The sequence below is a fragment of the Narcine bancroftii genome, chromosome 6 (genome assembly GCF_036971445.1).
Source record: "Narcine bancroftii isolate sNarBan1 chromosome 6, sNarBan1.hap1, whole genome shotgun sequence".
Lineage (NCBI taxonomy): Eukaryota > Metazoa > Chordata > Chondrichthyes > Torpediniformes > Narcinidae > Narcine > Narcine bancroftii.
Window position 1 is genome coordinate 208,946,410 of NC_091474.1, and position 13,371 is coordinate 208,959,780.

The 13,371-nt window shown below is 39.9% G+C and overlaps 1 protein-coding gene across 3 annotated transcripts in view; it reads left to right on the top strand.

Annotated features, from left to right (window-relative positions):
- LOC138737014 (gap junction beta-7 protein-like) overlaps positions 1-13,371 on the top strand; it is a 245,019-nt gene that overhangs the window by 94,805 nt on the left and 136,843 nt on the right. For all 3 annotated transcript variants that reach the window (XM_069887376.1, XM_069887378.1, XM_069887377.1), the window contains one exon: positions 949-1,112. In XM_069887376.1, the coding sequence (XP_069743477.1) occupies positions 949-1,112 (164 nt within the window). The remainder of the gene's footprint in view (positions 1-948; positions 1,113-13,371) is intronic.

A 13,371-nucleotide genomic window follows, 5' to 3' on the forward strand; every position in this document is an offset into this window, starting at 1 on the left:
CAGGACACTTAACTGACAATTCTGCCTCTTCAGAGATAAGGAATGTGGTTATTTTCTTCCACACTGAATTCACAAACTCAGACAAGGATTAAACGAAGTGGCCATACAAAAATGGCCCCACGAGAATTCTGTCCTCTTTTCCAAAGAGACAGCAAAGTGGTATTCCATATTTCAAGATCGCTGGTGCCGTAAAGGTGTTGAGCTAACTGCAATGCCAACTATGCCACTCCTACATCAATAAGATTTAAAGTGTGGAGAAAATGAAAAAGGATGTTGAAAGAACTTGAATGGAGTTGTAGGGAAAGGTTAAACAGGTTCTGACTTGATTCCCTGGAGTGTCAAAGATGAGGAGAGATTTATTAGAGGCATACAAAATTATCAGGGTATAAGCAAGCTGTTTCCACTGAGGTTGGGAGAAAACTGAACAAGAAGACATGGTGAAATGTTTAAGGGGAACATGAAGAGAACTTTTCTCAGAGGATGGATTGAGCTGCCAGCAGAAGTAATTTCAACATTTGAGAAATTTGGGTAGGTATGGAGGACTATGGTCCGGGCTGTAGGTTGATGGGACTGGGCAGAAAAATAGTTTGGCATGGATGAGATGGGTGAAAGGGTCTGTTTCTGTGCAGTAGTGTGGTATTGGTTCTCTTTAATGAATAGCTTATCAGACCTCAAACCTCTACCCAAGGCTTGCTCGACCTCAGGCAGAGTATAATTTTTCATAAGCAATGTCCTTTCCTGGGACCTTCAGTCTCCATGTACATTATATTGCCGGGAAGACTTGGAATACATTTCTGAAAGTTCATCTATGGCATTTGGCAAGTGGATTTTCACACTTCACAGATATTCTGCCGGTGCTGTACAATCTCTTAACATTTTACTTTTATCTACTTTTATGTGTACTCCATGTTCAGATGTAACATCGAAATGTTTTTCTTCTGCATGTAGCTCTGGGTTTTGAATTCGGACACCATTCTTGTGAGATCTCAAGATAATACCAGCAGTGACTTTACTACAGTTGTCAATGAGACTGTCAGGAATGAATCTTCATGTGAGGCAAATAATGCTGTCAAAGTCCTCTATCACCCCTGCTTGAAAGGAAGAAACAAAATGTAAGTGTTTATTACCTTTTTCAATGTTTCCACTGATTTTTTTCTTTTAATGGTGTTTGTAGATGCATGAATAATGAAGACTGAAGAGTCCTGAGGAGTGTGATGTTGGTGCAGTTACTGGTGTTATGCCAAATTCACGCTCTGTGTGGACTGACTTAGGAGATGAATCTTTGGAAAGAATGTGAATGACCCTGGTCTTTTATCTTTATAGAATTACTGTGGAGCTTTCTTTTTTTAAAAAAAGTTCTGCTGTATGCAGGTGTGCCTTGGTGACATTTATTATCCATCACTGATTTGGTACTGTTGTCCAATTGGCTGTGGTTTCACCTGTCTAGTTCCATTCCTGACCAGGCTTCTGTTGTCAGGGACTTGTACGAAGTTGCTTCTCTTCCTATTCTTCCACCATTATCTCTGTTTTTCCCAAAACAGCATTCTCTTGGGCAAGAATAGGCCACTTGGTGTCTTGGGCCTGTCTTGCCTTTCAATAAGATTGTGACTGTGATCTGATTATTACCTCAATTCCACACTCCCATAAATCCAAGATAACTTTTCATCTCCTTCTGTAGAATGCACTGAACCTTGCTTGAAAAGCAATTAAAAGGTATGCTTCAGGAAGAGGGGTTGAAATGCTGACGACCCTCAGAGGAAAACAACATTACACTCAGCACTTCAGTGCATTGCCTTTTTTTTTGGGGGAAAAAAAAAGAAACTATTCCGGGTTCTCCCAGAAAAGGGAACAGCTGCTCTTCATTCAACCAGATTGGGGGAAGATGATTTGAGCAAGAGAGGTCAGGTGACCTGAGGAGCAGCAGCAGTTCGAATTTAAAAAGGGGCAAGGAAGAAGCTGAATCTCACGATAAAAGTGAGAGCCTGTGTAGCGGAGTGGTCATCGAGGGAGCAGTCACAGGTAAGAGGCGAGGGATAGTAGGATTTGAAGTAAGAAAGGCCCACCCTATTCGAGGAACAAAATGGATTTAGCAGGTAGGCACTGGTAAGGGCAGGTTGTAGATATTTTATACTTTGTTCCTCTAATCTTAAACAGTGGGAATGGCACTCCTCTTGCAGAATGCGGGTCATCAGGGAAGCCAGCAGTATTGCTGGTGACTTCATCTGCAAGAAGTTCATCCAGCTGAAACTCCTGACTAGTCGAGCTAGGGAATTAGAATTGGATGAATTTTGGATTATTCAGGAGGCAGACAGGGTGATCGAGAGGAATTACACTATCACACTTCAGATGTAGGAAGAGGGTAAACGGGTGTCAGTCAGGAGAGGGAAAGGGAACTGGACATCCCTGCGGCTATTTTTCCTCAACAACAAGTATAACATTTTGGATACTGTTGGAGGGAATGACCTACCAGGCACAAGCCATGCGATCAGGTCTCTGGCACGGAATCTGGTACTGTGGCTAAGAAGGAAAGGGAGGAGAAAAAGCAAGCTGTAGTGATAGTAGGGTCAGAATAAGTTCACAGCATTCTTAGAAGGGAGGTTGAAGAACCATAGAGGGACCAATGATGTAGGTGAAGGGGTCCTTCAAGGAGAGTTCAGGAAGTTAGGTGCTAGATTGAAGTACACGACCTCCAGGGTTGTGATCTCAGGATTGCCACCTGTGCCATGTGGCTAAAGACATGGTGCAGGAAAGAGGCTTCATGTTTTTGGACCATTGAGCTCCCTTCCAGGGAATGTGGGACCTGTTCTGACAGGGTGGTTTGCATCTGAACTGGAGGGGCGCTAATAAGCTCCTTTCACACTTGCGTCCCACTAAATTGGGCATTCAGTGTTGTGGGATATGATTGGGGGGGGTTTGGCTTTTCACACTTGACCACTCCTAACAGGGACACTGAATGCGTTACACTTCTAAGGAGCCATTCCTGGGGTTAAGACTGTTCTACCTTCTACTGGTGATGTCATGATGCATCGAGTGATGGTGAATCTGCCCTAAATCTTGATCAATATATTATGATCTTCTGTTTGAACAAAAGTAATCATGCCTAATTATAACATAATTAAGTTTTATGTACAGTTCAGCATAAGCCATTCAGCCCCTGTTGTTGCTGTGCTGACCTATATACACCTTTAAAAGAGACTGAGAAAGTGCTAGCAATAAATAGCAATAGCGCACAATTTATAGATCATGGGGAAGTTGGGAGCACTAACGCATACAATTTATAAATACCATGGGGAAAAACATGGCGGACCTGCCCTCCCAGAATGCTGTGTGGCAGAGAAAGGGCTGCATGCACGGAACAGTCATGGAGGGGGTTCTCTGCCACAGAATTCTGTGCTATAGCACTACTAATTTTTCCATGCTGTTTAAAAAAATTTGCCCGTTAATGCTATTTATTTCCTCTCTCTTTCCCCCCGCTGCGACTTTCCCATGGCAAAGTTTATGCCTTCATTTTAATTTTTCTTCAAGTTCTTGCACTCGTGCAAAACTTGGGTTACTTCAATCCCATAATTGCCTGTTTCACACTTGCGTGATTGCAAGTTGCTTGATTGCAGATGTTTCACACTTGCATGATTGCAGATGCCAGTTGCTGGGGTTGAGGCTCTCGATCCCCGGTGTGAGATGACGTCATCTGATGCTGGCATTGACCTGATTTTGCTGTCACACTAGATGCTTTAAAGGCTGATTGGCGATTAATTCGTGGGATTACTTACCTGAAAGGCTACGTCCTTGCAGGAAGGTTTGCTTGTTCTGCTCTGATGGGTTTAAACTAGATTTGCAGGGGGATGGGATCCAGAGTGTCAGAGCAGGTAGAGGAGGGAAAATATGAATGGGTTGTATGTAGTGGAAATTTTCTAAAGCGCATCTACTTCAATGCAAGAAGTGCTGTAGGGTAGGCAGATGAGCTTAGCGTGGATTGGCATGTGGAATTCTGACTTTGTGGCCATTAGTGAAACTTGGTTGCAGGTGGGGCAGGACTGGCAGTTCAATGTTCCGGGCTTCCGTTGCTTTAGACACAATAGAGCGGGGGTGGGGGGGGGGGGGGTGGGGAATGAAAGGGAGAGGAGTGGCATTGCTAGTTAGGGAAAATATCACAGCTGTGCTCAGGCAGGACAGACCAGAGGGCTCGACTATTGAGGCTATAATGGGTGGAGCTGAGGAATGGGAAAGGTATGACTACACTCATGGGGTTGTATTATCAACCGCCTAATAGTCAGTGAGAATTGGAGGAGCAAATCTGTAGAGACTTTGTAGATAGTTGCAGGAAATGTAAGGTTGTGATAGGAGGGGATTTTTAATTTTTCCTCGTATTGACTGGGACTCTCATGCTGTAAAAGGGCTAGATGGCTTGGAGTCTGTATATAAAAAAAAAAGTGTTCTGGAAAGTTTTCTATATCAATATATAGAGTTACCAACTGGAGAGAATGCAATTCTGTATATAAATATTTTTGGAAAAAGAGTTACATAGGAATCCATTTGATAAAGAGAAAAAAGTACAATTAGATTTTAAGAAATTGAAATACATTACAAACTTGTATAGTTTAACGTTTATTGCAAAAATCTAAACAAAAATATGAATTTGGGGGAAAAGGCACATATTTTTGGCATGGCAATTGAAATCTGAGCAAGTATCTAGAACAATAAAGGCAGTTATAAAAAATTTGAAAATTTCTTATAAACCCCAGGATATTAAAGAGCAGTTTAAGGAATTTTATAAAAAATTATATACTTCAGAAATTCATCAAGATCAAAGTAAAATAGATGGATTTTTAAATAAGTTACATTTTCCTATTGTGAATGATTGGATTAAGGAACAATTGGAGAAGCCAATAGATTTTAAAGAGATTATGTTAGTTCTTAATTCAATGCCAAATGGTAAATCTCCAGAAGACTATGGTTTTACTGTGGAATTTATATAAGAAATTTCAAAAATTATAACTTCCGTTGTTTGTTTTACAGCAGGCTGGAGATGCACAATCTTTACTAGAATCATTTTCACAAGCTATTATAAGATTTTTTTTAAAAAAAGAAAAGGACCCTTTGAATCCTAGGTCTTATAGACCAATTTCATTTTTAAATGTTGATTATAAGCTTTTGATTAAGATTTTAATTAATAGGTTAGCGCAATTTTTGCCTATGTTGATTAATATTGATCAAACAGGTTTTATTAAGGGTAGCTATTCTGATAATGTAACTAAATTAATTAGTTTAATTAATATTTCACGGGAGAAATTCAACTTGCCAATGATCCTATCATGAGATGCTGAAAAGACCTTTGATGGGGTGGAATGGTGTTTTTTATTTAGTGTTGGAAAAAAATTCATTTTGGACCAATGTTTATAAGTTGGATTAAGGCAGTATATAAACAACCAAAAGCTAGAGTTATGACAAATGGACTTTTATCTGAATCTTTCAATTTAGAGAGATCTACTAGACAGGGTTGCCCTCTGTCACCAGCATTATTTGCATTCGTGATTGAACTTTTAGCACAATTAATAAGGCAGGAAAGGGTTATAAAAAGTATTAAAACCAGATTGGATTAATCTAAGATTTGTTTATTTGCGGATGATGTGTTGATTTATTTAATGGAACCACAAGAGTTGTTAAAACTTTTACAGGAAAAGTTTATACTATATGGAGAATTATCGGGGTATAAAATGAATTGGAATATAAGTGAACTTGTGCCATTGTCTGAAGCTGATTTATTCTGCTTGTAAAGGAGTAGTACATTTAAATGGACTGATCAATTAAATATTTAGGTATTAAATAGGTAGAAATATACATCATTTATATGCTTTAAATTATTTGCCATTATTTTCTGTAATTAAAGAGGATTTAATTAAGTGGAAAGGCTTGCTGATAACTTTAGTTGGTAGAGTGAATTGTATAAAAATGAATGTATTTCCTATACCAGTATTTTTTTCAAACTATTCCTTGTAATATTCCTAAAGTTTAAAAAAAAATTGAATACAGTAGTTAGAAAATTTTTATGGAAGGGTAAATTGGCAAGAGTTTCTATGTATAAGTTAACATGGAAATATAAATTAGGGGATTACAACTTCCAAATTTTTAAAATTAATATAAGGCTGCTCAGTTAAAATTTATTAATAGAATGTTTGAACTTGGGCGGATATAGAATTAGTGAGGTTAGAAGGGATCAATTTGTTTATAAATGGAATGCTAAATTGTTAAGATCTTGTAAGTTGCCAATTTTATCTCATTTAATAGATAATTGGGATGGGATAAACAAAGAAATCGGTGCTCAAGGTAAATTATCTAAATATACTTTGAATCAGAATAAAACTTTTTCCTTTTATGGTTAATAATTACCATAAGATTTAGGATCAGGAAGGGATTCAAATAGTAAATAATTGCTATGAATTAGGCTGATTTCTTTCATTTGAAAGAAGGATATCAAATATCAATTCAGACTCTTTGTTATTATTAAATTGATGTTGTATGATTCCTTTGGGAAGCATTTGTTTCTTCCAAAAGAGTTGAAATTTGAAATAATGGTTCGTGATAGAAGGAAGAAAGGATTTATTTCTGAAATATATAAATTATTGCAACAGAAAATGTCTAAAATTGATTTGCATAAATCGAGACTTGCATGGGAGCAAGATTTGGGTGTTGATTTGGATGGAGATTATTGGAAGACCATTTGTAATGATAGTATGACAAATATTATAAATGTCCGGTATCGACTTGTAACTTATAATTTTATACCTCAATTATATTTAACTCCGGAACTTGTAAAAAGATACAATTTGATTCTTTCTGATTTGTGTTTTCAATGAAAATGGTGAGAAAGGTACATTTTTATATTCAGTATGGTCTTATGATAAGGTTAAACCTTTTTGGTCTCGTGTTGAGGATTGTTTACAGAATATTTTAAAAATAAACCTTTAGATACATTCTTTTTAAAAATTGGTGTTTATAAGTGGAATTTGTTTGGTATATAAATTGGATAAATTTCAAATAGCTTTTCTCAGACTGGCATTAGCAGTGGTGAGGAAATGTATAGCAAGTTTGTGGAAAGATCAAATAGAACTTAATTAACAGAGATGGCATTCAGAATTAAGGTCCTGTATTCCATTGGAAAAGATGATATATAATTTGAGGGATAAATATTGTATTTTTAGGAAGATTTGGAGCCCATAAATTATTGGAAGGGTGTTTGAAGTGATCAATATATAATTAATTGGATAGCCAGAAACTGATTAGGGATAGTCAATAATGCTTTCTGAAGGGTAGGTCAATCAAATTTTTTGAGGAGATTACCAGGAAACTTGATGACCGAAAGGCTGTGGATATTGTCCACATAGACTTTAATGTTTTTAGCAAGGTCCCACATGGGAGGTTAGTCAGGAATGTTCAGATGCTAAATATTCATGGTGAAGTAGTAAACTAGATTCAATAATGGCTGGATGGGAGAAGCCAGAGACTAGTTGTGGATGATTGCTTCTCAGACTGGAGTCCTGTGACTAGTGGTGTGCTTCAAGGATCGGTGCTGGGACCATTGTTGCTTATCATCTTCATCCGTGATCTGGATGATAATGTGGTCAATTGGATCAGCAAGTTTGCAGATGACACTAAGATTGGAGGTGTTGTGGACAGTGAAAAAAGTTTTCAAAGCTTGCAGCGAAATTTGGACCAGCTGGAAAAATGGCAGATAGTATTTGATGCAGACAGGTGTGAAATTTTGCATTTTGGATGGAAAAAACCAAGAAAGGATATACATGGTGATTGGTAGGGCACGGAAGAGAATGGTCAAACAGAGGGATCTGGGAATACAGGTGCATAATTTGCTGAAAGTGGAGTCACAGGGGGATAGGGTTGTAAAGAGATGTTTTGGCATATTGGCCTTCATCAATCAAAAGTTTTGAGTACAGGAGTTGGGATGTTATGGTAAAGTTGTGTATGACATTGGTGAGGCCATATTTGGAGCTTTGTGTGCAGTTTTGGCCACCTAACTACAGCAAGGATATCCATAAGATGGAGTGCAGAGAAGATTTATTAGGATGTTGCCTGGGCTTCAGGAACTGAGTTACAGGGAAATATTAAACAGGTTAAGACTTTCTTCCTTGGAGCATAGAAGAATGAGGGGAGATTTGATAGAGGTATTTAAAATTGAGTGGGTTAGACAGAGAAAATGGAGTTAGGCTTTTTCCCCATTGAGGGTAGATGAGACACAACCAGAGGACATGGGTTAAGACTGAAAGGGGAAAAGTTTACGGGAATGTGAGGGGGAACTTCTCCACACAGAGTGGTGGGAGTGTGGAACCTGCTGCCAGCTGAGGTGGTGAAGGCGCGTTCAATTTTGATAATTGGGAAGAATTTGGATACTTGTATGGAGTGCTATGGACTGGGTGCAGGTCAGTGGGGCTAGGCAAAAAATGGTTCAGCACAGACTCGAAGGGCCACTTTCTGTGTTGTTGTATTCTATGGCCCCTCTTTATTTCAATTAAACCACATTTAAAAAAAACTCCGGTAGATACAAATGTGTCCTGTTTAGTCTTTCCTCATTAGTCAATGGCTCCATCTAGGCATTTACATCTTCCTTGAATAAGGAGATCAATACTGTACATATTACTCCAGATGTAGTCTAATAGAATATAGAAATATAAAGCACAATATCAGCTCTTTGCCGACCTAAGAACGTATTCTAACAACTGCCTAGAATTTCCCTACTGCATAACCTTCCATTTTTCACAGTTCCCTGTACCTAACTAATAATCTCTGAAAAGATCCTATTATGTCTGCCTCCACTGCCATTGCTGGCAGCACATTCAATGGACTGCCAGCAATATTTGGGGGGGGGGGGGGGGAAATCTTGCCTCTTACTGCAGCTTACTAACCACCTTTCCACTTCCTCATCCAGGTCAATCACAAAGGGGAGGGGTCCCAGATCAGATTCCTGCAGAACACCACTGGTCTATGCAGAATACAAACTATCTACAACTATTGTCTGCCTTGTCAGGGCAAGCCAATTTTGTATCCATAAATCAAAGCCTTCTTGGATTCCATGCCTCCTTACCTTCTGAATAAGCCTTGCATGGAGAATCTTGTCAAATAGTCATGATCATGCCCCTCTAAATGCTTGTGAATCCTGTCCTTTTTTAAAAATATCTAAAGCCCAGCGCATTCAGCAGCCATTGGTACTGCCCAGGCAATGTCAGATTTCCATATATTGATCCACTGAGTTCTTCTGCTCTATTCCTAATGCTCCTTGCATTAAAGTACACACATTTCAACCCATCCAACTTCCTGCATTAATGTTCCATCCACTGCCTGCCCTTCCTCACAGTTTCATTACACATAGCATCTTCTTTTCTTTTCTTTGGCTTGGCTTCGCGGACTAAGATTTATGGAGGGGTAATGTCCATGTCAGCTGTAGGCTCGTTTGTGGCTGACAAGTCCGATGCGGGACAGGCAGACACGGTTGCAGCGGTTGCAGGGGAAAATTTGTTGGTTGGGGTTGGGTGTTGGGTTTTTCCTCCTTTGTCTTTTGACAGTGAGGTGGGCTCTGCGGTCTACTTCAAAGGGGGTTGCTGCCCGTCGAACTGTGAGGCGCCAAGATGCACGGTTTGAGGCGATATCAGCCCACTGGCGATGGTCAATGTGGCAGGCACCAAGAGCTTTCTTTAGGCAGTCCTTGTACCTCTTTGGTGCACCTCTGTCTCCGTGGTCAGTGGAGAGCTCGCCATATAACACAATCTTGGGAAGGCGATGGTCCTCCATTCTGGAGATGTGACCTACCCAGCGCAGTTGGATCTTCAGCAGCGTGGATTCGATGCTGTCGGCCTCTGCCATCTCGAGTACTTCGATGTTGGAGATGAAGTCGCTCCAATGAATGTTGAGGATGGAGTGGAGACAACGCTGGTGGAAGCGTTCTAGGAGCCGTAGGTGATGCCGGTAAAGGACCCATGATTCGGAGCCGAACAGGAGTGTGGGTATGACAACGGCTCTGTATACGCTAATCTTTGTGAGTTTTCTCAGAATTAACATTGTATTCTGCCTTATATACACATGGCATCTCCCATTTCACCAACTGCTAGCACTGCCTCGCTAGTTTAAACCCTCCTCAACAACTCTATTTAACCTAACCTTTCTAGTTCAGATGCAACTTGTACTTTTTCTATAGGTCCTTCCCCAGAGGAGATCAGAGTGATTCAGAAACATGATCCCCCACCCTCTTCATCCACATCTGCCATAACTTCCTATTCTTGCTCTCACTGACAAGCAGCTCAGGCAACAATCTATAGATCATCACCCTTGAGGTCCTGATGTTTAGCTTCCTTCCTAACTCCCTATATTCACCCTTCAGGACCTCATTGCTATACCTCTCCTGATGGCAGCAGTGAGAACAGAGTGAGACTCCTGGGTGATTGATGCTGCACTTTGATGTCATTCCATTTCTCTATGCTGGGGAGAGTTTTGGTGTACTGTGATGTGTCCACCACCTTTTGCAGGTCTTTCTGCTCAGAGCCATTGGTGTCCCCATACCAGGCTGTGATGCAGCCGATCAGCACATTTTTCATTACACATCTGTAGAAATTTGCCACGGTTTCTGATGTCATACCAAACTTTTGCAAACTCCTGAGGAATTAGAGGTGCTGATGATCTTTCTTCATTATGACATTTGTGTGTTGGGTTCAGGAAAGGTCCTCCGAGATGGTGACTGCCAGGAATTTAAATTTGTTCACCCTCTCTGCCTCTGACCCCCATTGATCACTGGATCGTACACCTCTGGTTTTCCCTTGGTTTTGGTGACATTGAGTGAGAGAATGTTGTAATATACCATTCAGCCCACCTGTTATGTTGATTCATCACCCCATTTTATACAGCCCACAATAGTAGAATTGTCAGCAAATTTCTAAATGGTGGTGTTGTAGCCTTGAGCCTTGCAGTTGTAGGTGTAAAGTGAGTCGAGCAAAAGAGAGCCCTGTGGTGCTCAGTATTCCTCGAGATTTTGGAGGAAATGTTCTTGCCAATTTGCACACTTTGTGGTCTGGAGGCGAGGAAATCCAGGATCCTATTACACATTGGGGAATTGAAGCTCAGGTTGAATGCTGAACTGTAGTCAATGAAGAGCACCCTGATGTATGCATCTTTGCTGATCAGAGCTAGTGAGATGGTATCTGACTAACCTGATCTGTGTGGATCTGCCCTTCTTGAATTGAAATCGTCAGGGATACTTGCGGTATCCATACTTTCAACATCCTGCAAGAGGAGCATACCACTGCTCATATATCCAATAAATAAAGACCTGACCTGAAGTTGCCTACTTTTACCTTTTACCTTTTTCCTAGAGGGCCTCTCTCACCTTCACAGCTTCGTCAGTCTCTCGAGCTAAAGCCTCACTCCGACGTTGGTCACTCTGACAGTGGTCGTTCCACTCATGTTCCTCTTCCTTTATTGGCTACAGTTAATTAGTTTATAACTAACAAGGACTTCTTTTGCTTTTCAGAACTCTTGCTCCAACTCTTGCTTGTGTCGCTGTTGTCGAGAATTCATATGTTGCATAATTGAAGCAAAACCTTCAAATTTTTTCAGTTGTCACGATAAACAAAGTTTGTCTCGCTTTTCTGATTATTGGAGAACCTACATTGTTCAATTCGAGCATTAGAACATCCAGATCACCCTGCATTTCAGATCTTTGTGGCCTCTAGATGTATAGGTTCTATTTTATATATATAAAAATTGCTTGCCAAAATCTCTCTTGGCATCTTCTTGTTTCACATCTATCTACAGACTATCCAAAATCCACCAGTTACCAAGTCAAGTTTATTGTCACCCAATTGCACAAGTACAACCCGACAAAACAGCATCTTTTGGTCTTTGGTGCAAAACATGCAGGCGCCCAACCAGACATAACAAGCATATAGACTAACAGTACATAAGCAGGACAAAGTATTCGCATCTACAGTAAATAAATGTGGTTGTATAAATATGAGTTAGTGTGAACAGTTCCTTTGTCGTGTATAACCAAGCTTTGTATCACCACCATCTCTCTCGTCTCCCTCTGTGTTGACTGACTGTTTTATCTGAGTGTTAGTCCCAGGTAAGCAGGAATTTCCTTCAGTTAAGAATTGGGAAGGACGGAGCCTTTGGGTTTTAAACCAGTTCGGTTGCTGAATTATTTTCTATCCTTCACCTTTCCAAATATTGGCTGTACTAGACGTCTGGCTAAATCTCCTATCACCTTGTCTGTTTCTTTCTTGCACACCTAGTCATTCAAAGCTTTGTTGTCCCATCTTAACGGGAACCATCTTCTATTCTCCTCGTTGACTTGTGTTGGCTAACAGTTAATGTCCAATCACTAAAATTCTCATGTCTTTGGATCAACTGCTTGTTGTGAGTAATTTTGGTTTCTTTATCTCAGGATGGATGTGTTGGCATCAGAGAGGATCCAGAGGAGGTTCACTTGAATGATCCCTGGAATGGATGGTAATCATATGAGGAGTGTTTGATGGGTATGGGATGTGCTCACCATAAGCAGATGTCCTGTGGTATTTATTGTTGTCACCTCAGGAAAAAGGTGTTGGCTGTCTACCCAATCAGAGCCTATGATAATCTTGTCTACCTCTCAAGTTGCCTCTCAATCCTGTATCTCTTGAAAATATCAAAGAAAATACTACATGGAGCTTTTTTTTCCTCCCGTCGCTAGTTTCTATTTTGAAGTAGATTTGAAACCTATTCTGGAGAGCAGAACAAGTGTAAATATCAGTAAATCTGAGGTGGCAAACTGCTGGTGCTTTTAGTTACATAAAATTTCTAGGTTAGGTTGTTGAACATGATGGTTTTTCCCTAGTGAAAGGAAAATTGGGTGAGCTCCAAAACAGGCATGCTATCTCTTCATCTGATGTTATTCTTTTCATTTGATGGTTTACATCTGGGCAGTGAAGATGACATTTGTTTTTCTTTCAACTATATTTTACTAAATGTTATCAAGTAGCAAACTAGTTAATTACATTGGAGCGGTGGAGATATACCAAGATAGGTTTGAAGAGTACCAAGTAAATGTTTGAGTCAATTATTACTTCAAGCAGTGATCACTTTAAGTAATAAGTCTTTAACATTTTTATTTAACTTGAGGAAATTTCACTTTGCTTTCATCTTAGCACAGAAAAATTGACGCTGGACTTAGTCCTGAAAACGTAACTTTGATTTTTTTCATTTCCCCGATGGAGGTTTATATAACTCGGTACTTGACCTGGTGAAACGTGCTTGAGTTGCAGAGAGCCAAAATCCATACATAAGGCAAAAGATGAGACTTTGTTCCTGTCTACGGTGATTTGTTGAACCAAGGCT